The sequence below is a fragment of the Ovis canadensis genome, chromosome 24, assembly GCF_042477335.2.
Source record: "Ovis canadensis isolate MfBH-ARS-UI-01 breed Bighorn chromosome 24, ARS-UI_OviCan_v2, whole genome shotgun sequence".
NCBI classification, from domain to species: domain Eukaryota; kingdom Metazoa; phylum Chordata; class Mammalia; order Artiodactyla; family Bovidae; genus Ovis; species Ovis canadensis.
The window spans coordinates 21,741,092-21,767,309 of record NC_091268.1 but is presented as its reverse complement, the minus strand read 5'-3'; the positions used below and the strand labels follow the sequence as shown (position 1 = coordinate 21,767,309).

The 26,218-nt window shown below is 44.5% G+C and overlaps 1 protein-coding gene across 21 annotated transcripts in view; it reads right to left on the bottom strand.

The window, feature by feature from the left end:
• Positions 1-26,218, bottom strand: part of LOC138428933 (RNA binding protein fox-1 homolog 1) — a 436,622-nt gene that overhangs the window by 125,883 nt on the left and 284,521 nt on the right. For all 21 annotated transcript variants that reach the window (XR_011252625.1, XM_069569887.1, XM_069569885.1 and 18 more), the window contains exons 3-4: positions 15,291-15,434; positions 6,986-7,039 (exon numbers count right to left, since the gene is read on the bottom strand). Coding sequence is in view for 20 of the 21 variants with exons in the window: in XM_069569887.1 (XP_069425988.1) it covers positions 6,986-7,039; positions 15,291-15,434 (198 nt within the window). In the remaining variant the exon portion in view is untranslated. The remainder of the gene's footprint in view (positions 1-6,985; positions 7,040-15,290; positions 15,435-26,218) is intronic.

Here is a 26,218-nt window from a genome sequence, read left to right as displayed (position 1 = left end):
GTGTTAAACTTAGCTGGAGTGGTAGGACAGTCAGTCTTATTAATAAAACAAAAAATTACAAATCTCAGCTGGTCATAACCAACTCGTTAACTCTCAATTCCTCATTAGGTCATGAAAGAAATTTCTGAAACTCAGGGTTTTGGAGAGCTGTCTCAGTTTCACAGAGCTGTTACCCAGGGTTCCAACAAGGGAGAACCTTCCAATATTATGATGGGCTCCTCCATAGAGCATTACAGCTATGGATGTAGTCAAGTTAGATTAGAGGTGGTGATCTGATAGAGGAAAAAAAAAATTCTTCACTTGGGGGATTAGACTGAATTACCTATTTCTCATAGTGAGGATCTGTGATAAGGACAGATCTGAATTATATGACTAATCTAAGATTATAAGCTTAGAAAGACCCTACTTAGTCCTGCTCATCACTGATGGGATTAGCCACATTTGGTACACAAACATACATGCTGATTCATTTTGAAATAATAGCACTTCAATAGGCAAAAAAGATAAAATCTGGAGGGCTGGTACTATTTGTTGCCTCTGATTTGGCCACTGGGTCTTAGATTGAGTTATACATCAGAAAGAACTGGGGGGCATATGAAACATTCAGATTTCTAAGCCCTGACACATGTTTCTTGGATCAGAATCCCAGAATGGAGCCCATAAATCTGTTTGCCGAAAAAGTTACCTATGTGGCCCAGCAATTGGGTTTCCATGGCTTCTTCTGTCACTGAGCAGTGTCTGACTCTTTGCAACTCCATGGGCTGCACCATGCCAGGCTCCCCTATCTGTCACTATCTCCCAGAGTTCACTCAAATTCATGTCCATTGAACTGGTAATGCTATCTAAACATCTCATCCTCTGCCTCCCCCTTCTCCTTTGGCCTTCAACCTTTCCCAGCATCAGGGTCTTTTCCAATGAGTTGGCTCTTTGCATCAAGTGGCCAGAGTATTGGGCCTTCAGCTTCAGGGTTAATTTCCCTTAAGACTGACTGGATTGATCTCCTTGCAGTCCAAGGGACTCTCAAGAGTCTTCTCCAGCACCATAGCTAGAAAGCATCAATTCTTCAGTGCTCAGCCTTCTTTATGGTCCAACTGTCACATCTGTACATAACTACTGGAAAAACCATAGCTTTGACTATACAGAATTACATGGCCAGTTTCTATAGAGCAGTTTAGGAAGGGGAGTGAGCTTTTGTGGCGAATATCTACTTGACTCGGTGATTCAGATCTTAAATGTAGGAATCAGCCAAAATCACACAGAAATGTTCTCCTCCTGACCTCTAAGACCGAGGCTCTAGCATCCTGAGCCATGCCATACACTTAATAAATAATTAGGGAAACTAGGACTATGACTCTATCTGGGACAATTCTCTCTCTTGCCTAAGAAAGGAAATTTACAGTCCAATGTGATATACCAATGGAGGATTTGGGGGCATCATTGCTGCTAATGGGTCCTAACAGTCATTGTCACCGCAGTGCTGGGAAGAAGTGAACACTCGACCCATTTGAATAACACAATCCCCACAAGTGGAGTCAGAATGATTCCAATCTAAATCCTGGGCAAACCACATAGGCCTAAAATCTGCATCCGTATATGAGGAAGAGATGAAAGTAGAAATAGAAATCTCTTCTGAATCCCAAGTTCATAAACTAAAGAGGAATTCTACTCCATTTTCACTTTGCTTTCAAGTAAAAATAATATATTGATTCTTTTTTATTATTATTCTTACTCTTATTATTTTCTGCTAAACATTTTTTTTTTCTGAGTGGTTCAATATATCTCATTTCAACCTGCTGAGAAGCCTAGCTGAAATTTGGCAAAGCTGGGTTCATGAAGACCTTGCTGCAGAAACAGTCACCCAAATGCCAAAGGGCAGTTCCCACCTGTCCCATGGGACCATCCTATCTCCACCCAGCCAAGAAGGGATGTGACATCCTTGGATCAGAAGATAGCCAGGTGCCTATCTGGGGAGCCACACTGTGGCCAGGCAGACGGTCACCTGGCCATTTTCAGGCACCCACTCCAGCAGGCACGGGTGCTGGCAACTTTGAAAGTAGGTGGCAACAAAGCTGGTTTCTTTTGCCCTGCCTCTTGGTCAGTGGGCTTCCTTGGCGGCTCAGATGGTAAAGAATCTGCCTGCAGTGTGGAAGACCTGGGTTCAATCCCTGGGTTGGGAAGGTCCCCTGGAAAAGGGAATGACTACCCACTCCAGTATTCTTGCTTGGAGAATTCCATGGACAGAGGCTACAAGTCCATGGGATTGCAGAGTCAGACATGACTGAGCGACTAACACTCTCACTTCATGGTCAGTACCCTGTCTTTGGCAAAATGCAATACTTAGAATACTCTTAAAATTACTCTGAATATTTTTTTTTAAAAATCTCAGTTTCAAAAAAAAAGCACCTTTTGGATTTGGCTTGGAGAACACAGGATCTGAGTACGCTGTAAGGATCCCATATCAAGGATGCAGGGGAGGCTACATTGGGCAGGGAGGAGCCAGTTGGAAGAGAGATGCTACTTCCCAAGGTTTACCTTCGGTGGTGGTGGGGGGGAGGTGGCTGAAAGAAGGCACAGTCCTGCAGAAGACATCTGTGATGATTGTGCCCTGTGATGGGAAGGCGTGACCCCTAGGCAGATAATGGCAACACTAACGTAGATCAGCCATGACTTATTCATTTTTGCATCTTTTTATGAAACATACATTCTGGCGTTCCTGTATCCCAGTTATTTTTCTCTTTTAGTCGTCTGGGTTATGTTTTTGTAGTAACACACATACAACATTTAGTGTGCAAATCAAGGCTTTGAAGCACCCAGGATGGATGCTGCACTGACTTTTCATCTTACAGGAAAACTCGATTCCTCCAGTTTCTGGTACAGAGAGCTCCTATCACCTAGAAGAAGAGGAGCTGTTGATTAAGGGTCTGAAGACTCAATTTCCTGTGGGACTTAGGACTTTAAAGCACACTTGTTCCCAATCACCTTTCTCCACATAGCCCCTTCTCCCTAGAAAACCATCTTTTTTCCTTCCCTCCCCTGGAGCATGTCTTACTTATCTTTCTCTCCAAGCTGAAATGCCCCTTCTTCCCAGAAGCCCTCCTGGCTTTCAACAAGATGGGTCTGCCTGCTTGGAGTCTCAGCAGCCTCTCATTCATCAGGGAACACAGCAAACTGTACCACACTTGTTTGTCTTAAGGATTTGTCTCTCAGATACTCAGGGCAGTCTGAGGACAGGAAGCACTTCTGTCTGTCTCACATCCGATTCACTAGCCTGGTACTGGAATGAAACCAAGACTGTGTTTCTTGTCTTAGTTGCCAAGTCCTGTCTGATGCTTTTGCAACCCCGTGGACTGTAGCCCGCCAGGCTCCTCTGTCCTTGGGGTTTCCCAGGCAAGGATACTGGGAATGGGTTGCCATTCCTTTCTCCAGGCGATCTTTCTGACCCAGGGATCAAACCCTCGATTCTTGCCTTGGCAGGAGGATTCTTTACCACTGGGCCACCAAGGAAGCCCAAGCCAGTACCACAGACACCACTGAATCACAGAGCAGACTACGCATTTCCCAGGTCTATGAAAACACGGCCATCTCTGTCTATCCCCCCAGAGAAAAGGTTTCAGATGTAAACACAATGTTTTAAAATCTCCTAAAAGGAAACTTGAATGATAGGATCTTTCACCCCCGAAATGCCAGCTCATTGCTTTTTCAAAGTCTGCCCAGATCCTTCTAAAATGTGATTTCTTTGTTTACTTGCTATCCGCATACACATGAACTTGTACATTATATATTCTCAGGATAATATAGATATTGCCTGTATATGGACAGGTGTACATGCACGCATGCACACAAACAGAAACACACACACACACCAACCACCCCCAGAACACACAGCCATCCTCACTCTGCATCGAGTGACTGTCCCAGGGAAGGTCCCCAAAGATGATGGCCTGAAGGTGAGCTCCTAGCTCGTAAGGGCTCTCCCATTTCCTAGCTGCTTCTCCACCATCAAATGATGAAAATGAGGTCATTCCAGCGGTGTAGCCTTCTTGACCATTGAAATGGAAATGTCCCTTTCCATAAGACTTTTCCCATTAAGGATAACATCAAGTTCTGGACAAGGGCATGGCAACCTACTCCAGTATTCTTGCCTGGAGAATTCCACAGACAGAGAAATCTGGCAAGCTACAGTCCAGGGGGGTCACAAAGAGTCGGAGCTGAATATCTTTCAATTACAAAAGATATTCCTGTGTGGGCTGCCACCTTCATTCAGCAGGTCCCAACTGCAGTGTCTCCAGGACACTCCAGTGGTACCAGTCAGCTCCGACACCTGCAAGACTGGTTGTTTCAGCAAACCCACTGAGAGAGGCTATTTTTAATGTTTCTTCATGAAAAAAAAAGAAAAGCAGCTTCACAGCTTCACAAAATGAGTCTCTGGATGTGGCAAACTTAAATGGGCTTATTCCTAAAGCCCCAGAGACAGGCTCATCACAGGAATGACGGAAGAAATCTTAAAAATAGCATCACCATTGTACTTTTAGAATAACAAATGATACTCTTCTAATGTCCTCAAACAACTCTGGGAAAAAAAAAATTAAAGTTTCCTCCAACTGGCAAAAGTCACAAAACAAAATACACATGAAATATGAATTTAGAAAAGAAAACTTTAAAGGCAGTAGTGCTTTGGGCTCAGGAGTAAAAGAAAGTTGGCCAACTTTCCATGTCATCTTCTACAATTTCACCCAGAATACATCTGTCATAAGTGAAAGGGATCAGACACATTTTTCTCTTAATGTACGTAGCTTTGGACATGTAGAAAAAGTCCCTGTAATGGTTTTTCATACCAGAGCAGAAAAAGAGTTAACTTATTTTCCCCCAACCTGGAGGTCAAACTACTGACAGATTATAAGGATTACTGTAAATATCTGAAATTAGAGCAGAAAGACGAGGTCCTTAAAGTAGCAGAACTTCAGAGTGTAGTGAATTGATTTTTTTTTTCTACTCATCCAGCATATCACAACACCATTTTGGCTGTGGCAAAGAGAATACTGGCATTTTCTTTCTTCAGTTCAATCAGCATTCTCCTATTCAGTTAATACAATTCAGTTAACATTAAGTCAGTTAATATAAAACCTATGCAGGCTGCCCAAGGAATCATACAGGATTGTTTTGTGGGGAGGTGGTGGTTCCTATACCCAGAAGACTGGCTTTTGCACCCCTCCTCCCTTAGGTAAAACCCATCCTTCTTTATTATATCACATGACGTATGGAACCGTAGCTTCCTGACCAGGAATGAAACCCGCAGCCCCTGCAGTTCAAGTGCAGAGTTGTAACCACTGGACCGCCTGGGAAGTCCCAAAACATGTTTCTCTAAGTAACACTTCTGGATACTGGCTTGTCCCAAACAGTCTCTGTAAGGAAAGCTCTGGGGCTAAACCTGCAATCTCTCTGTGTGAGGGAATGAATTTCTCTCCATTTTTGCTTTCACAGTCTAGGGACATGAGAAGGAAGCTGAACGTTCCTGGGGAACCAGAAGCCAGGCGGAGTTACTGGATGTGTTCACTTCCTAGGTTCTGATGTCAATATCCAAGTCTTTGGCAGCACCCTTTTGGTTCAGCTGGTAAAGAATCAGCCTGCAATGCGGGAGACCTGGGTTTGATCCCTGGGTTGCGAAGATTCCCTGGGGAAGGGAAAGGCTAACCATTCCAGCATTCAGGCCTGGAGAATTCCATGAACTGTATAGTCCATGGGGTCGCAAAGAGTCGGACACAACTGAGTGACTTTCACTTCTCTTCACCTTCCTCACAGCAGCTGCTGTTCTGCCCAGCGCACCACTTTCCCTGCGTTTTCTGTGAGTGCAAGTAGAAACAGGACACTTGAGCCACCATGAAATCCCAGTGGGCACAGGGGTAGTCTGTATTCACATGAAGCCTGGGCGTGTGTTGAGAATAAGGAGACAAGGGATTTGTAACTTTAACCATAGCCCTGGGAGGCTTGTTACAACACAGATTGCTGGGCCCCAATATCAGAGGATCTGATTCAATAGGTCTGGGTTGGACCCTGAGACTCTGTATTGCTGCTAAATTTCCAGATGTTGCTGCCGGTGTGAGCACTGGTTTTAGATGATCACTGACACAGAAGATGCTTTACAAGAGTTTGGCGGCTTTTTTTTTTTCTCTATCAATATGTTTGCATTTTGAAGATGCTGGAGTTTACCCATATAGCCTCTGATATTTAAAAAAAAAAGAATTTTTTTAAATGTGAACCATTCTTAAAGTCTTTATTGAATTTGCTACAATATTGCTTGTTTTGTGCTTTGTTTTTTCTTGGCCATGAGGCATGGTGGGATCTTAGTTCCCTGATCAGGGATTGGAAGGTGAAGTCTTAACCAGTGGACCACCACGGAAATCCCTCACCTCTGATTTTTACTAACACTGTTACTTGTAAGAAAAACCTACTTAAAAATTGGTTTCCTAGGAAAAACTAACTCAGAGCAATGGCAAATTGCAAAATGTGGTTGTATACACAGACCAATGGATTAAATTTTATTCAAAAGGTTGGTGTATATGAGATTTTCTCCCCTACAACCCAGGAAAATAACTGCACTTTATTAATACAGAATAATCACATATTTACCTGCTCATGAGACTATGAACTCACTTTTTAATATAAAGAACATAATTATCACTGAAAAACAAAAATGTAGCAACAGCATTATTTTTTTAAGCATGGGTAGTTTTCCTCTGGAAACTTGATATATAGACATCTATAAAACAGCAATTTTCAAATACCCCCTTATACAGTTTAAATTGATTCCAGTGTATTCCCCACCATTTTGGAAACGGGGGTGGGGGGGGGGATGGTCCCTAAAGGAATTCCCACGGAAGCGTATTTTCACAACGTGCTGATTAAAACAGTGCAGTTGTTTCCCCGTATTTATAACAAGCATTTCAAAATAAAGCTAAACAATTCTAAAGTTAATTAAGTTGCTTACCTTTGAGCCTCGCTCATTAAAAATAATTTCAACATCTAAGATTTTACCAAATTGCTGCAAAAAAATAGAAATAGTTTATAAGCAAGAAGAGAAACAGAGTCAATCAGATTATGCATGGGTAATTGTTCCCCGAGTCAGAATTTTTCTCTCTTTTAATATCAAGGATATTCATTTGATGTTTTCCTATCATTAAATGATGCACTTGAACCAAGAGAAAATACAACTGTATGTATTATTTCCATATTATGGCATAACCCATCATATGAGATACTGTAATTAGGGACCCAGTACCAAGTATGTAAGCAAGAGGTTAATTCTAGTTTTCTTTCTTGATGGATGATTGATTGCTTTCCAAGGCACTGAGCAGCAAGCATTAAAAACAGCTAGCATATACAACGGTCCTTCTAGGCTGTGTCACTAGCCACTGGGTAAAACATCCTTAGTGAAGTGGGATTTTGATAACTTAAAATATCCAACTAAAATGAGATGCTTAGGATTTTGGACCTTGGTTTCATAAAAGCCAGGAGTAGCCAGGCCATATAAGAGAAGTAAAGGTAAAAGGAGTATCCATTACACAGACACTCTTTACAAGCAAGAAACCACTGTAGCTGTCTATCCTCAGGTTGAAATGTCCTTCTTGCAAGATGATTCTCCATATTGTTAAACAAACACATAGATTTTAGACAATTAGCATGAATAGGCTTTCTGAGCAATGCAAGAAACTCAACGTATTCAAACCTAGAAACAACATTTCAGATGACAAAGTTTCCCCAATAAACTACAGATGTTCCATTAAATTTCAGATTTCTCAGGATAAGTATACCTTGCACAATGGTACTTTAATTGATGGCTCAGCCAGTAAAGAATATTTCTGCAAGGCAGGGGGCAGACCCAAGTTCAGTTTCTGGGTCGGGAAGATGCCCTGGAGAAGGAAATGGCAACCCACTCCAGTATTCTTGCCTAGGAAATCCCGTGGACAGAGGAGCCCGGCAGGCTACAGTCTATGGGGTCACAAGAGTTAGATATAACTTAGACTAAACCACCACCGCCGCACAATGTTTGGGTCATACTTAAATTTACTAAAATATTTGCTATCTGAAATCACATGCAACTGCTGCGTCTTGTATTTTGTAACTTAATACAACTAGTGACTGACTATTTCCTGTAGTCCTCGGGACAAATACACAGCAAGAGATCTGTGATTCATACTTAAAAAAAAAAAAAAAATGAGAACAAGGACCCTGAACCAGAAGCATCTGATAATCCCAAATCCGGTCTCCTGAGGCTAGAATTCTTTCCGTTTTCTTAGATTGCATGAAGTTGAGTGGGCATTTTCTGAGCATGGTGTGTTCTACATAAAGGTAGGTACGAGAGGGTGGCATAAAAGTAAATGACGAGGCCCAGGGGAAAATCAGATAGAAATTTTACACTGATGCAGAATTAAGAGCAAATGCCTGTTTTAGGGATTAAAATACATGTAAAGAACTACAGAAAGTAATATTTCCAGGCTCTTTTTCCCTGATTTGGAACTTTCCTTAAAAAGCAGAGACATCACTTTGCCGACAAAGGTCCATCTAGTCAAAGCTATATAGCTAGATAGCATCACCGGCTCAATGGACATGAATTTGAGCACGCTCTGGGAGACAGTGGAGGATAGGGGTGCCTGGCGTGCTGCAGTCCATGGGGTCGCAAAGAGCCGGACATGACTGAGCAACTGAACAACAGCAACATTTTTGCTTTTGCAGCCTGGGTATTTTTAGTACATCTTTTATTACCCTAGGAAATTCTGTATTCTGTCTCTCTCCCCTGGGTGGAAAGCCTTACGCAGCTTCTGTGTCGCAGAGGACAGGGTGATAGGGTAGGAGGGGCAGGAGAGAAAGGGAACAAGCAATTAGAACCCAGGAACCGGGGGCAGCTTGCCTGACCGATGTGCCCCACTCAGAGGGTACTGAGAGAGCCAGACTGTAAGTGCCAAGAAGATCTTACTGAGATTCAAAAAAAAGAATATACAGATACTATCCTTTGGAACATACAAATAAATCTACACTCCCTCGGAAAGAGAAAAACGCCGACTTCAGTTGAATATAAATAGCTTAAAACCTTGAAATGAAAGTAGTTCTGACTATGAGAAAAAGAAATCCAAAGCTTAAGTCATCCTGAGCCACAGAAAGGTGCCCATCCCTCAGGATGTGTACTCAGCTTGGGGATTACAGACTTGAATTTTTCTTACTGAGCTTCTTATTGTGCTTCTCGACTTGAGGGAGAAGAAGAGAAAGAAACCAAGAAGAGAAGGCTCAACCAGGAGAGAAGACAGCAGGTCTCCATGGCTAGCATGCCCTCCAGACACACCAGGAAACACGCAACTCCCTCACTCTGTGATCAGTGGACACTTAGGAATTCTTTTGGTGAAGACAAGATGGTTCTACTGCTTTTTCCATGCCCTAGATTTGGGCAGAGAAAACTGTTAAAAAGAGAAGATGATTTTCAGACTTGAGAAATGCAAGATTTGCGTTTAAAGGCAAACTGAATTCCATGGTTAAAAAAAAAAAATCCTTTAGCTTTGCGACTCTCTGAGAAGCCATCATTCTGATATAACCCCCTTAGGATATTCAGTCCACACAGATGCTACCATGTATATTTCAGGCCTAAGAGACAGGAAGCACACATATTTATGGATAGAGAAACTTGGAAAGGACTTCCTCTAAAACCAACAAACAAATGTCATCCACGGAACCTTCTCGAAGCAGTCAACACAAACACATTTCCTTTAAAATAAGATCTGGTTGAAGAGATCACTTGGTCTCAGGTGGTGATGGGCGAACTGTGAGTTTCTCTGGAATGAGGAGAGATGCATCAAATAGTTAACATCTTCCATTTGTTGGAGGTTATAGTTCTGCTGAAGAGCTCAAAGATACTGCTATGTGTATCCCTTACGAGGAAACCAAGACCTGCCCCAAAGCTACACTATGGTTTCTTCACTGATCCTCCCTTTTCTTGGCCTCCCCTCCCTTTCTTGATGTGCAACTGTTTGAACCTACCCATCGGAGAAGGGGACACAGAAAGCCTTTTGTGCCTAGAAACCTCATGGGGTCCTGCTTGGTTTCCACCATGCTCCTTACACATGGGAAATATCCACCTCATTACTATATTAAGTCAACGCCAGTAAACGGGGATTGGGAATATGTGGATGAGTGGAATAAATATGAGAAAGAAAGAAAGAAAAAAGATCTGATTGAGATACACGTATGCTCAATTGCTCAGCTGTGTCTGATTCTTTGTGACCCCATGGACTGTAGCCCCACCAGGCTCCTCTGTCCATGGTGTTCTCCAGGCAAGATTCCTGGACTGGGCTGTCATGCCTTCCTCCAAGAGATCTTTCTGATTCAGGGATCGAACCCGAGTCTTCTGTGTCTTCCGCACTGGCAGGCAGATTCTTTAACACTGAGCCACCTGGGAAGCTGCCGGCTGAGACAGCACCAATCAAAGAGTAATCTCCGCATGTGTCATTCCCTAAACGGAACAACGGCACCGCATGCCCTGAAATGTCTCCAACGTTTGTTTCTTTGGCAGTTGCCACGGGGTGGAAGTTTCTCAAAGCCAGTGAAACAAGCCGTAAGAAGAATGCTGATGTAAGCCCCCTTTCTAAGGCAGTTGTGTACTATATTTATAGTATCAACAGTTTAATTGGGAAGTTTGGTACTAATGATGTAAACACAGCTGGCACATTTTCAATTTAAATAGACACGACTCATTCGCAGACATAACTAGGATCTATTTGCCCAACACCGGCATTCAGCCATGTTCAACAAAAGTCTCAGTTTCCACCGGAGGGGTCTCAACAGATGCTTCAAGGTTAAAATCTGGGAGCTTGTAGGCACACACTTGGGCCAAGAGGTACCGCCCATGTTTAGACTGGCTCAGATCAAATAACATTTCTCTGAAAACCTTTGAAAGGTGTTCAATGGATACAGTATGAAACATGAAAGTAAGCTTAGTTCAAAGAATGTGCATGGAAGCGAAGAAAAGGCAACATCCTAGTTTTCATTTTTTCTATATTCATTTTATTTTTTTAAATTCCCATTTCTTTTATTTATTTTTTTGAAAGGGTTTTTGTTTTTTTTTTTTAACTTTACAATATTGTATTGGTTTTGTTTTCTTAGGGCTGTCTTCACGTTTCGGATGTGGGAACAGGAGGAGGCACCCTGCCATGTCTGAAAATATCTGTTTTGTCATTTAAAAAGTCATCACAAGAGTCCCTTCTTCTTCTTCTTCTACTTTTAATGCAAGTTTCTTCTGAGTGTTCTGAAAGCCACGTAACCTGTCTTTGGTGACAATAGAGACTTCGGTGGGTCACATTCATGCCCAGAAGGCCTGTATTTTGATAACGAAAGCAGGACTGTCACACGGACAAGCAGGAGGTAAAATCTGAACCCAGGACTCCCTGAGTAGCTGTTACTGAAGACAGCTCTAGGATACAACGGCTCGTCTCAGTGGTCTAAACCTAGAACTACTTCCGCGTGCAAGCATGTCTGCTCAGTCGCTTCAATCGTGTCTGACTCTTTGTGACCCCATGGACTATAGCCCTCCAGGCTCCTCTTGTCCATGGGATTCTCCAGGCAAGAATACTGTAGTGGGTTGCCACACCCTCCTCCAGGGGATCTTCCCGACCCAGGGATCGAACTCACATCTCCTGTGTCTCCTGCATTGCCAGCAGGTTCTTGACCCACCGAGCTACCCGGGAAGCCCAAATGCTTACTTTAAAATACTAGGTTCACCTGAGCTGTTTATTCAAGACCAAGACATGATTAATTTGATGGCAATCCATACAATGCTTGCATGGGCCCATGGAGAATTCAAATGGAAAGAAAAGACATGCTCTTTTGAGACCTCTGATATGTTCAAGAAGAAGGTAGCAGGGCCAGAATCCACATCCTTTCCAGTGAAACCTCCAGCACCAAGGCCCCTGAGAATATAAGAGATCCATTCTTTCACATGCCAATTGATCTTTTAAAAAAGACTCTGGATTCTGCACTTCCCTGGTGGTCCAGTGGTTAAGAATCCACCTGCCAATGCAGGGGACATGGGTTCGATCCCTAGTCAGGGAAGACCTCACATGCCAGGGGGCAACTAAGCCCACGTGCCCCAGCTACTGAAGCCCACATGCCCTACAGCCCGTGCTTTGCAACAGGAGAGGCCACCACAAGGAGATACCTTTGCACCAGGACACCCCTGGTTGCCACAGCTGGAGAAAGCCCACGCACAGCCACGAAGACCTAGAGTAGCCAAAAATAAATAACGAAAGATGCTCTGGCCTCTGCTTTGGATGTAGTAGCCACCAAATTTTTTGACCAAGGGATGTTCCATCTGAAAGGGAAACCCTAGGAAATCTAAGATGATCTGGATGGTTTCATGCCAAATACTGGAATATGTTTCATCTGAAAGAGGAGGACGTAGAGGATACAAAGTGAACTGTGGAAGAAGGGAAACCAGGATTGTGATAAGGAGGCACTAAAGCCACCGTTTAAAATGAAACGCTGAGGCACCTGCGGTAACCGATAGGCGTGTAGGGGTTGCAAACATCACGGCTGAATGATGCACGGATACAGAACCTGTTCAGAGCACTGCCGGGTGTCAGGGACTTTGGGAAAGAAAGTCTCTTTACTCCTGTGCTGTGGTTTTGGTTTGCAGTCCCCACGGCCATACAGAACAAAAGAGACCAAGAAGAAAAATGCAAACAAATCTTCGTGAGAGTTTTTCTCTGCTGTCTCTCCCCTCGTAGCCTCTGCTACAAGGAACTAGGGCAAAATAGAGCAAGAAAAGGAGAGATGACATCTCACATCCCAGTGATGTGGAAAACAGCTGATTGGGATTAAAATGCAATTTCTTAGAGTAACTGTGACCTGAAAGAGGAAACCACTCTTAATTCTCTGAGCTGGAGAGTGGGGAGCCAGTCAGAATGTTTAAAGATGCCTTTCCACGTGATTCATGTTGGTAAATGTAGCACCCAACCAGAGCGGGGTGGCCACCACTGACGTCTGCCCGGGAAGAATAGATTTTGCAGGATTAAAATTCCATGTCTTCAGAATGGTGGTTGTCAACCAAGAAGGCCTCAGAGTTATCGCAGAGTCCAGGAATCTGTAGGTGCTGGATGATTGTTACAGAAGTGTGTGCGCAGAAGCATGCTAAGTCGTGTCTGACTCTTTGCGACCCTGTGGACTGTAGCCTACCAGGCTTCTCTGTCCATGGAATTTTCCCAGCAAGAATACTGGAGTGGATGGTCACAAAGCCCACCAAAAAATCTTGCATACTTTTAAAAATGGGCGTAGAGGCAGCTTGTGATGAACTGAATTAATTTCAGGATGACTGACTGTGTGCTGCGTTTTCTGAACGGATAGATGGATCCTAAGTGTATCCATCATCTTGTCAAATCGACATCTTGTCAGTTGCTTGAAAATTCTGACTTTTACAAACAGCAACTCTGAAACTAGTAGATTCTGATCAAGGTTTGACAACTGGTAGCACGACCATTCTTTTGGCAAGAATTTGCTCTGTACCACCTCTCCTGTACCACCCAGTAAGAACAGAGAGGCTCAGATATTCATGCAAATAGGATCTGTTTTTGGCATCTAGCTCTGAATATTTTGAATGCCTTTGCAGTTGAGCCCTCTGGTCACTTTCAAGATAATCAAGAAGACCAGAGAGCGCATAGCCATCCTCAGGGGTGGGAGTTGGGGTCTACTACAATGAGTGACACCAGAAAAGAGCACAGGATGGTCATTAAGAGGACCAAATTCCAAGTCAACATCCCAGTGACACTTGATGAGTTAAGACAGGCTGAAGAGCGAGACTTTCGAACCAGACCTGACAAAAGGGATCTAATTCCTCAGGCTGCCCATCATTCAAACCTGGTCTCCTCACTTCACACACACTTAACCTCGACTTTAACTCTGAATGCTCTGCACTTTTCAAAGTCATCTTTGACCTGAAATTGCCCGAGGGTATCTCTGCTCTGCAAGAGTTAGAGGCTCAACTCAAGGTTATTACCAAATGAGAGAGATAAAAGAGCACAAGCTGACCTTTTCCACTGAAATGTCAGGATTCAGGCCTGGGTATCTTAACTACGAGGACACTTTTTGGCTTTTGTGTCCGATGCATACTTGATAAACATCATGCATGCTGAAGAAAACATGCGCGTTCACCCCACCATCGCGGAATGATGACACAGAGCTGGTGTTATCATATGGACAATGAGGTCTACCTGGCCCAGACCTAGACTTGGAAAGTTGAGCCTCTTCTTATTCCTTTTGCCATCTCTGCACCCATCCAAAAGCTCTTAGAGGGGGACTCTCTGGGCAGCCAACCTTTATTCCAAGTAGAACGTTAAGAATGTAGTTTTGTTCATTGAATCCACAGACATTTCCCACCAATGCTGGGCCGACATAGACAAAGGGACTGTGACTGTATTTGCAAAAAATGAATGCTATCCAAGCTCTGTCATAGCTTTGTCCTTTGGCGGAACTGAGCCCAAAGAGGTGGCAAGCTCATCCCTTCGCAAGGTGGATGGTGCAAAGGTCATTCCAAAAAGAGAATCAGGGTCACAATGTCCCCTGAGCAAGTGACTCTATCATTCCTTTTCTCTGGGTTGGTGGTGGCTTCTGCCTTGCTTGCTGTTCCGTCATGGTGCTTGGGCAAGACTGTCAGTTGTGGCATATAATCTTATAAGTTAAATCTCTGAATCCTCACCACGGATTCCAGAAGAACGTATATGGCAGGATACAAGTCAGACTCTGAAATCTGCAGTGGTTTTGTTTTAACGAGGCTTTATGCAGAACTAATTATTTTCTACAATCACCTCTGAGATTTAGATGCTCAGTACCTGGGAAAGAGCAAGGTCTGCAGAAATATGTTACGAGTCACTCTTCCCAATAACTTGGCAATCACCATAGCGAGAAAAAGCAAGATGACCCATAACTATGTTAGCTGTCACATGGGTCCCCAGGCTTTTGACGGGGGATCAGCAATGAGCTTGTTTCAAGCCCCTGGGAGCCTATTTTCCATTTGACGTTCAAGTTACTAACTTGAAGAAGTACCATTGGTCCAAGTGCAAACATGGTGAACATAGCAGAAAAGTTTATACTAAAATCATGGAGATCCTGGCCAAGGAATACCCACAGATAGGATCTAAAATGCCTTCCCCCAACCCCTGCTCACTTCGTATTATGAATACCAAGACATTACATGAGGAGGGGAGGACTCTGGGGACCCCAGAGCGGCCACGGCAGAGGAGAAGAAAGGCAGTACTTACGCCAAACATTTGTCGGAGGTCCGGATCCCGGAACCGGAAGGGGATGTTGGAGACATGCAGCCTCTTGGGCTGGGACTTGTTTTCCGTGTTTTCAGAAGGCTGTGTCTGGGGCTGGCCATCCGTGGGCGCCGCGTCATCTGTCTGCTAAAAGAACAAGAGCAAAGCAAAGAGGCTCTGAGCGGACCTGAGCGTGCTTTCCATAAATATATATATAGGCATAGAGTAGCTTTAGTGTTGTGTTAGTTTCCGCTGTGCCACAAAGTGAATCAGCTATACATATACGTATATCCCCACTTTTTAGGATTTCCTTCCCATTTAGGTCACCACAGAGCACTGAGCAGAGTTCCCTGAGCTATACAGTAGGTTCTCATTAGTTATCTAGGTTATGCATAGCATCAATAGTGTATTATGATGCAGAGCATCAACAGTGCGTATAGGTCAATTCCAATCTCCCAATTCACCCCGCCCTGCACCGTCCCCACTTGGCATCCATCCCGTTTGTTCTCTACGTCTGTGTCCCTATTCCTGCTTTGCAAATATGTTCGTCTATACCATTTTTTTTCTAGATTCCACATATATCCAGTGTGCTTTTGCTCCCTCAAAATGGTAGAAAAATGCCAGAACAAAGGAATAATACAGGAAGAAACTGCTGAATCATTTATTCATCCAGCAAAGATTTATTGAAAGACCACTGAGTGCCCATCAGAGATCCAGGATTCAGCCATGAGCAAAGGAGCAGAGATCCTCACTATCACAGATTTAATTCTTACCAGGGAAGAATCAGACAGACAATAAACTAAAGAAATACAGAGCTGGAGGAAGGAGATAAGAGGGAGGGGGATAAAGTAAGGGCAAGGACTCGCTGGGACTGAGGGGCAGGCAGTTTCAGTAGGTAATTAGAGAAAGCTTCATCTAGAAAGGAGAATCCTTCTTTCATCCAGGCTGTTCAAAATCTTAAAATATGCCTACTTAATTGCCAAGGCTGTACAGATAAAAACATTAGTAAATCTCACAAAATATTTGAAAAGGCTGTTTGGTATTCTGAAGTCCAAGTAAGTATCTGATGGACTTAAACTTTTTCAAGGTTTTAATTTTTCCTTTCTTGATTTTGCAGACCTGTGTTGTTCATGACAGTTGGCCCCATGTGGCTCTTTAAACGGAAATGAATTAAAATTAAATCAAATGGGAAATTCAGCCCCTCCCTCACAGCAGCCACATTTTTGAGTGTTTAGAGGCCACACGTGGCTGTGGTTTCCATGTTGGACAACGAAGACGCACAGTGCCTATATTAGAAAGTTATATTGGCTCAAGTTGGTGTTGACAATGACATTATCAGTATAATTAGTATAATTTGTTACTCTGACTCCCACTCAGTCCCATCGTCCAAGGAAAAGCCTGGATACATGATATTACAATGATACCCCCAGTGAGGCAGGAACCAGGAGAAAAGTCACAGTAACATTTGATTTAATCATCTAGGCCACTTTCATATGCTCAGTTTTAGAGTTTCAGCATTTCAGAGATGCTTCCAGATGCTTTCTCTGCAATTAGCATGTACTGCCTCTAGGTGGCAGTAGACGCCATTCACAGGAGATGTCTGCTTTGCTAAAACATGAGGGAAAATCCGTGAAAAGGCCATCAAACTTAGGAAGGAGAGATCGTCCCCTTGTACTTAGGGGCAACTTAGACGCATACAACTAGGACAAAACTAATAACATGGACAGAATCAGTGACTTTCCCATCAACGCTTGTCCATATCGACAGGTTTCATTGAAATCTCCTTCCTAACACACACTGAACTGTATTTGTAAGGTAAGGCATTTTGGTAGTTGGCGTACTATGCTTCCAAGCTTCTTTGGTATCCAAAGCGCTACCAGATACTTTCTTCAACTTCCAAGGGTTGTGTCAAGAAGATAATGCACTTGGTCATATTCCTAATGCTGCTGGATCTAATAAAAAGGATGAAAAATGAGCAGTAAGAATGCTGCTGTTCAGTCGCTAAGTCATGTCTGACTCTTTGGGACCCCAAGGACAGCTGATCCCAGGCTTCTCTGTCCTCCACCGTCTCCCAAAGTTTGCGCAAATTGATATCCATTGAGTTAGATAATGACAATGGTGCATACTGTATAAGGCTCTGTGACAACCAAACTCTGTTTGCCACAGATCCCAGCACAAGATACAATCAATAAGTGGAAGGCAAGGCATTTTTCAGAATGATGGTGATTTTTACAAAAAATGCCAAAGTGAGAGTGAAAGTGAAAGTCGCTCAGTTGTGTCCGCCTCCTTGCGACCCCATGGAATAGTCCATGGAGTTCTCCAGGCCAGAATACTCGAGTGGGTAGCTGTACCCTTCTCCAGGAGATCCTCCCAACCCAGGGATTGAATCCAGGTCTCCCACATTGCAGGTGGATTCTTTACTAGCTGAGCCACCAGGGAAGCCCCAAAAATGTCAAAGGAGAGGTGTAAAAAGCCTCATTAAGGAAACATGAAGGGAAGGTTCCCATTTGCTTGGTAAACACATCTTTCCTGAGCAACTACTATCCACTAGGCACAAAAGTTCATCCTCCAAAGCATGCACAGTGTCTAGCTTAGTAGAAGAGAAAGAGGCAGAAAAGGCAATGGTTAAACAGACTATTAAGAGCGTCAGAGTGACCCTCAGCGGGTTGCCACTCTAAATTGTATGGCTGGGGGTTCCTCAGGCTTGCTGAGTCTGGAGGTCACGCTTTGAGTGGGACATGTCTAAGAGAAAAGGTGATGCTGTACCAGTGGAGTGCGAAGTATGTGCCAAGATGCAGAGAGGTGAATTCTGGATTTAGGGGACTGAGCAGGAGACAGACAAGCTCCAAGCTAGGCATGTACAGCTAGCCTCCTTTTTACATTTCCTGAGGAAGGGGGCAGGTGGGCTCCAGGCCAGATATTTACAACCAGCCTCCTGTGTGCACTTTGAAATAGAAAACAACAGCAGAAACAGGGTAAATAGCCAAACTTTGTCTCCTGGGGACATTAACAGCTATGGCAAGGACAGAGAGGGACTAAACCCAATTTGAGTAAAGGATCAAGAGGTCATATATTTTCCATCCTTGGGGCAAGGGAGACACTACACATGCCCAGAAAGGCTCCTTGGAGGTCAAAATGGAGGGGGCACCACCCCATAATATGTGATGCCAAGCACCCCCTACCACCCCAACCCTGCACTGGCCTCTGGGGAAAATCCATCTTGGGAAAAAGTTTCACAGGCATGTTAGGGAGGGTCCTAGGCAGGTCAGGAGTGGGAAAAGAAATGAGAGAATTGGCCAAAGGTAGACAAAGATCTGGCAGAAATGCCCTACATAAATGACTTAACTGCCTCTTTAATGCACTCCTCATTAGGGGGGACGCCAACACCCTTTCCCTTGGGTGTGTATCTCTGCCTTGCTTCTGTCTTAACAAACTGCTTCTCTGTGTGCTCTCCAACTTGGTTGTGCTGTGTCTCTAATCATAAATTTTGTACCTCTTTCTACAGTTTTTGCCTCCTTGAGAAATGCATTTTTCAATGGGGCAAGGGCCCGGGAAATTTTGCTTCTAGCCTCTAGCCCCTGGGGACTAGTGGCTAGGAGTCATGGTTTTCATCCAGGCTACCCAGTTTAATTCCTGGGCAGAGCACCAAGATCTCACTTTAACTCACACCTCACTGCACTCCTTTGAGATTGGGACTGCAGGCAGACCTCCATGTCACTGGTCGGAGGGAGCGTGCATGACGGAAGGGTGGGAGAGGACCCAGCAGAGGGAGGCAGGTGGTGGACCTAAAGAACCCTGAGGGGAGATCAAGAGGATACAATTTTTCCTTAAGGACCGTAGCAGGGCGGTGGCATGACCAGCATGAGACACAGGCTGAGCCATGCTGGACAAATGACAAACGTCTGCCTCCCGGCTGGCTGACTCACCGACTGAAGGGGTGAATGCGTTAGGAGTCAAGGAAGAAACCAGTGAAGGAAGGAGTGAGCCGTCTCCTTTGCTCCCCCCAAGTGAGAGGAAGAACAATATTACAACTTTGACACTTGTAACCTGGGTATTTATATATTTATTTATAGTTTTTGGCCGTGCCGGGTCTTCCTGGGGCTTCCCAGGTGGTGCAGTGGTGAAGAATCTGCCTGCCAAGGCAGGAGACACAAGAGACGTGGGTTCAATAAACTGGGTCAAGAAAATCTCCTGGAGGAGGAAATAGCAACCCATTCTAATACTCTTGCCTGGAGAATCCCATGGACAGAGGAGCTGTAGCCCGCCAGGCGCCTCTGTCCATGGGGTCACAAAGATCCAGACATGACTAAGCAAGTAAGCACACACACGCGCACAATATGAGGTCTGGAGACACAGCCACGAGACAGGAATGACCTTGAATTCTGAGACTGTCACTTTCCGAGGGGCTGGGGGTCTTACTGGCCAAATACAAGACTCTTCAGTTTGCAGAAGCAGCACGCTAGTTCTCAGGCTTCAACCCACTTTCCCCCTTCAGTCAGAAGCTGCTGTTCAAATGCAGATGAAAACCTGCTCCTTCGCCTCCCAAGAAGGAAACTTAAGATTTGGATTTGTGTGTAACTGTTGGATGTTTCAGTTTAATAAACCTAATTAGGAATTACAGAGATTACGATTAAACATATTAAATGATTAATAGCATTATGCTGCTCATGTGAAAATTTAAATTAATCATCTTTAGTCAAACAGGACTTTGGAGAAATCTTTGTGTTGTTTCCTTTGATAAAAACACGCAACGCTCAATTGATCACTGTGCGCTGGGCACAAATACGAAAAATGCTCAGAAACGGCTGCGCCGGCATACCTGTGTGTTAAAAGTAATTTTTAAAGATAACACAGAAAAAAGAAAAAAACTAAACCAAAAAGTTATTTCAGACATCATAGGGAGCTTCTCTGGTGGCTCAGTGGTAAAAGAAGCTGCCTTCATGAGATATGGCTCCGATCCCTGGGTCGGGAAGATCCCCTGCAGAAGGAAATGGTAACCCACCCCAGGATTCTTGCCTGGAGAATCTCACAGGACAGAGGAGCCTGGTGGGCTATAGCTCATGGTGTTGCAAGGAGTTGGACATGACTTAGTGACTCAACAACAGGGGAATGGAAAAGGAAAGGGAAGAGGGAGGGTATCAGTATCCAGAGGCTGACGAAGAAGCATAAGGAGGCAATCTAAAAGACTGAGCAGGCCCGCTTGTATGTTGTGATGTGATGAGGACCATATGGAGTATGAGGCAAACAAAAGAAGCTACAATGAAGCTGCGATCTCGCGAGGGGTCAGAGCTGTGGGAATGACCCGTATTGACCCCTCAAGAGTATTTCCGGCTGTGAGGTTTCCTGTTTGCTGGGAACTTTCAGGGAAAACATATTCAGCACATACTCGGGGTTTCATATCCCTGTATTAGTCTCCTAAGCAATTACCCAAAACCTAGTGACTTAAAGCAACAGCAATGGACTCTCTCTCAGTTGCAAGGGCCAGAAAAGTACAGTGAAGATGCCCCCAGGGTCCCGCTCTGGCCAGAGACCCCCAGGGGGATGTCCTTCCTTGTTCTTCCAGCCACTGGTGGCTTCTTGGCTCGCCTGAGCTGCACTGCTAGAGTCTCTCATCTCTGTTTGGCTTTCTTCCGTCTGAGTGTCTGAGATTCAAGTCTCCCTCAGCCTTTTTTCTTCTTATAAGGACATTAAGGACACTGGATTTAGAGTTCACGCTAAATTGAGGCTGATCTAGTCTTGAGATCCTTAACCTAATTGCATCTGTAAAGACCTTTTATTTTATTTTTCCAAATAAGGTCACATCCCCAGGTTTACGAAGGTCAGAACATGGACACATATTTGAAGGCCTTCGTTCAACCCACGAAGTCCCCTGCTAAGCAAACAGATGGGAAATGCTTGGAAAATGAGTAACTGTTATCAAGAATTATCAAGGTGCAGTTGTACTTTTTAAGCAGTCCTGGTGGTATGAGGCTCTCAAAAGGGCTGGCTGCAACCCAGATGCAGAAGAAGGGAGAATGCCCCCACCAGAGCTGTCCCGGGGTTCTCAGCTATCACACTGGTCAGTCTGATGAGTTCTCACTTCTCAGATGGCTCAGTGGTAAAGAATCTGCCTGCCAATGCAGGAGACGTGGGTTCGATCCCTGGGTCAGGAAGATCCCCTGAAGAAGGAAATGGCAACCCAGTCTAGGATGCTTGCCTGGGAAATCTCACGGACAGAGGAGCCTGGAGGGCCACAATACATGGGATTACAACAGTCACACATGACTTATGACTTAATACTTTGGCTACCTGATGTGAGGAGCTGACTCATTTGAAAAGACCCTGATGCTGGGAAAGATTGAAAGCAGGAGAAGGGGATGACAGAGGATGAGATGACTGGATGGCATCACCGACTCAGTGAGTTTGAGTAAACTCTGGGAGTTGGTGATGGACAGCGAGGCCTGGCCTGCTGCAGTCCATGGGGTCCCAAAGAGTTAGACATGACTGAGTGACTAAATTGAACTGAACAGCAAAATGAGAAGAGATTCGAGCTTTCCCTTCAAACACGAGCTCCAAGACCCCTTTCCGTACTCGCCCCTGAATGCAGTGATGACCTTCAGCTGGGCTGAGAAGCCTCCAGAAAGGCCACCAGCACTTGAAAGATGAAGACCTGCCTGCAGGTTCCTCACACAGATGGACAAGCATCCCTGAGGAGTCCACTAAAGCCTATGGTAAAAGCACAGGGTGAGATTTCTAAAGACAAAAATAAAGCAATGTGAAAAAGCTACAAGACTCACTAACGGAATGAACCATCTAGAACATGTCTTTTTGAAAGGCAGGATCTACCAGGTTTCCGATTACATTCCCCAAGGCTGGTGCGTGTCAAAGCTTAGTGGGAATTAATCACTGAAAGAAGAACTCTTGATTTATCCGTGTCTGATTTTTTTAAAGTCACTTTGGCTCTAAAGTGAGACCCAGCTGAATTAGAAATGTACCTCGTAACCATGTCTGGAAGATCAGAAGGTGGAACTTAAAAACCAAGCAAATTAATACTGTTCCACTTGCTCAGAGATGGAAGGAAATTGAGGTAAGGATGTTAGTGGTGTAGGCAGAATGGCTGGGGTGTTGTCCCTCTCAGAACCTTCCAGGCCAGACCCTCACCCTGATTTAAGAGATGCTGCCTTGACCCCCTGTCTCCTGGTATTCCCCCGTTTTGCCCACGAGCCTCTTAGCTCTCCCTTCAACACTCAGTACATTCCTTAGCCTTCACACCTGTTTATCTGTCCCCTCGCCTGGATAATTCTCTCCCCAGAACATTGTGGGTCAACTATCCTTCAGCAAAAAAATAAATAAGTAAATAAAGCAGCTGCATCAGCATCTCCTCCCTTCATGCCTATTGCTCTTGTGCAACACACATCACTTCTTGCTTTTACATTTCATGTTTCTGTTAATTTCTATAATCTGTCTTCTCTACCAGAATGCACAGTACATGAGAACAGGGAAGGCAGAACCTCTATGCACCGACCTCTTACCTCTTAGAGCAGAGTTTCTCTACAACAGAACTCTTGACACTGGGGGTTCCTTAATTCTGTGATGTGGGGATCACCTGGTGAACCATAAGCTGTCCAGTAGCATCCCTGACCTCCACCCACTAGATGTCAGTAGCCTGCCCTGGGGCTAGGACAACTGAAAATCTCTTCGAGGCTTCAAAGGTCCTGGGGAGCAATACTGCACCAATTAAAACCGCTCACCTAGCACACGTGGTAAGTTCTCTGTAAATATCTGTGGCATACATGAACAAACCTGGTTTTGCCACAAGTGAGTTGCATGAATCCTGACTTCATGTCTCTGGGTCTTAGTTCCAACTTGGATAAAATGATAAACCCTGAACATTCCTAACTGAACATTCCATAACTGAAACTGATGCTGAAGCTCCAATACTCTGGCCACTTGATGAGAAGAGCCAACTCATTGGAAAAGACCCTGGTGCTGGGAAAGATTGAGGGCAGCAGGAGAAGGGGGCAACAGAGGATAAGATGGTTGGATGGCATCACCAACTCAATGGACATGACTTTGAGCAAACTCTGGGAGATGGTGAAGGACAGGGAAGCCTGGTGAGCTGCAGTCCATGGGGTCCCAAAGAGTCAAATACAACTTAGCGACTGAACAACCAAAATGATAAATGCATCTCTGTCTAGATCCTTTAGTGCAGGGTCATGAAATCAAAGCGCCATGAAGAAATGGGATCATCGTCATCTTTATTACAAACAGGATTAACAATCATCAGCTTTGTTCTTTATTTCTCAGGCCCATGGATGTCGATGACTCAAATGCAGCTTCCTCATCATTGCAGGAAAGGTTGAAGGACCCTGTGTGTGTTCATCCCTCAGTCCTGTTCGACTCTTTGCAACACCAAATACTGTAGCCCACCAGAGGACTGTCCACGGAATTCTCCAAGCAAGAATACTGGCATGGGTTGCCATTCCCTTCTCCAGGGGATTCTCCTGACCCAGAGATTGAACTCAGGTCTCCAGCACTGAAGGTAGATTCTTTACCATCTGAGCCACCAGGGAACCTACATCATGTAAAGCCCATTAACTCCAGAGGTAGATTTCCAGGAAGCTCTTGGCAGAGGTTCCCAAATAAACTCATTAGAACGGCAAAGCCCGCTCCTGCTCTGGTCCAGTTCGAGGGCCCTATTAGGAGGCAGAATGTGTACCTTGGAATTTTTCCTAATAAACAAACTCCCCAGATATCAGCACAGGTTATAAATGTTAAGAAAACATCACCAGCTCTTTAATCTCCTGATTGCTTAGTGCTTCCGTTAAAAAAAAAAAAAAAAGAAAGAAAACCTTAATAAAGAACCGTGGGGCTCCCTCTGCTATAATCGTTCCTAATTCAATGAATAGCTCTGAGCAACCCAAGGCTAATCCTGGTGAAATTGGATTTTGATATCGACCAATCCAGGGACGATTGTTGGAGAGAGCACGCATGGTCATGCAGGAATCCGCGCCTTTCAGATTGTGGCCCCGCCCTCTATGGTCTCCTCTCTCCCAGCCCAGGGACTCTGCAGAGTTCACCTGTGAAACGGGATGACCAGATCTCTGGGAGGAGAAGCATAGGAAAAGGGCTTTCCCCAGGTGGCACTAGTGGTAAAGAATCCCAATGCAAAAGATAACAGAGACAAAAGTTCACTCCCCGGGTCGGGAAGATCCCCTGGAGGAGGGCATGGCAACCCACTCCAGTATTCTTGCCTGGAAAATCCCATGGACAGGGGAGCCTGGAGGGCTACAGTCCATGGGGTCCCAAAGAGTCAGACACAACCAAGGTACTGAGCACGCACTGTGGGCTCAGTTGCTCAACTGTGTCCAATTCTGAGACCCCCCTGGACCCAAGGATCAAACTTGCCATCTCTTGAATCTCCTGCATTGGCAGGTGGATTCTTTACCACTGGCACCACCTGGGAAGCCCACATTACATAGTAGGTACTTTATTGAGTAATTCCAGGAACATTCTCTGGGTCCATCTTCTTTCCTGCTGAGCATCTCTCACTCTGCCATGGAGGTATCAAAACAGACCATCCAAGACTCAACCCTGAGGCAGTAAGAACCCTACCCTGCCCCACCTCCCGGTCAGCCTACTGAATATTCAGCATCTTCCCTCTGCTAAGGGCATCCCCCACCTTCACACACAAAGCTCTCAGTGGTGATAAATAAAAAGTGTACTTTTGCATAGCCAGCTGCTTCTCCGTCCCCACCAATCAAGTTTATTTCTCCGAGAGAAAAGCTGAGTGTCTTGGAGGCATTATTTGATTAAGTTGACAATATTATTGGGAGAGATAGTTGAGTAGCCACTGCGATGTACTTGGGACCAAATTGATTCGTGCAACGAACACTTGGCCTGCCTCTTCTCTCAGCCTGAAGAGCAGTCTTGATTCAGCCAGGAATGCCGGGTGAATTTAGAGGATCCGCTGACCCTCTCTCTCAATCCACGGAGAGCAGCAGCGGAAGAGCACAGACTAGCGTAATTCAATACATTGCGCTAGCGGCTCCGAAAATAATATCGCGGAGCTTTGCAACATACCTATTTGATTTGATTTGTAAACTTGATAAAAAAGCAATCGAGAAAAGTTCAGGGGGAAAATATACATGTTCTAAGCAAAAATGTAACTATACTGAATGTGCACAAAGGACCACGGAAAGGAGTGAAGAGGGACGAAAAGCATGCATACTAAATCGACTTCCTACCCTGGCGTTAGACAATATTACACACTCTCCGTTTAAAATGAAGCAAGATGGTGCAAAGCGATTTTCCATTAAAAGTAATAATCGTGGTAAGCCAGGGGAATGTGCATTAAAACCCTCATCTCGGGTTCTCTAGAAATCCATCCAACTTCAAAACAGGGCCTGTGCGGATTCACTCTGCTTCCTGCTTTTTTTTTTTCTTTCTTTCCATTTTAGCTCTGTAGGCAAACAAATAAGTTAATCACACAGCTTTGGATGGAGTTAATGCCTCCTTCCTGATTCAGCTGGGCTGATTCTGTAGCCAGGTGACGCAGAATTAAGAAACATGTTGCATTTCTTTCAACTCAAATTCAACGCTCTGCTAGAATGATGAAATTCCTAGGAAAGGAGAAGGACTGGAGGACAGAGACAGGACGACTCAATAGATTTTGGCTTTTTTTTTTTTTTTAAGTCTTTGAAAGAATAGGATGAGCGGAAAAGGGCCAAGCACTGAACACATCTGTAATGGAGATGAGCTGCCAATGTGCCTGTATTAGTCAGTGCTGGCTGCTGTAACAAAATATCACAGACTGGGCGGTTGAACCCACAAACACTTATTTCTCATGCTTCTGCAGGCTGCAAAGCCCATGATCAAGGTACCAGCATGTTAGGTTTCTTGCGAGAGCACTCTTGTGGCTTGCCACCTTCTGGCAAATGTGTTTGCTATGT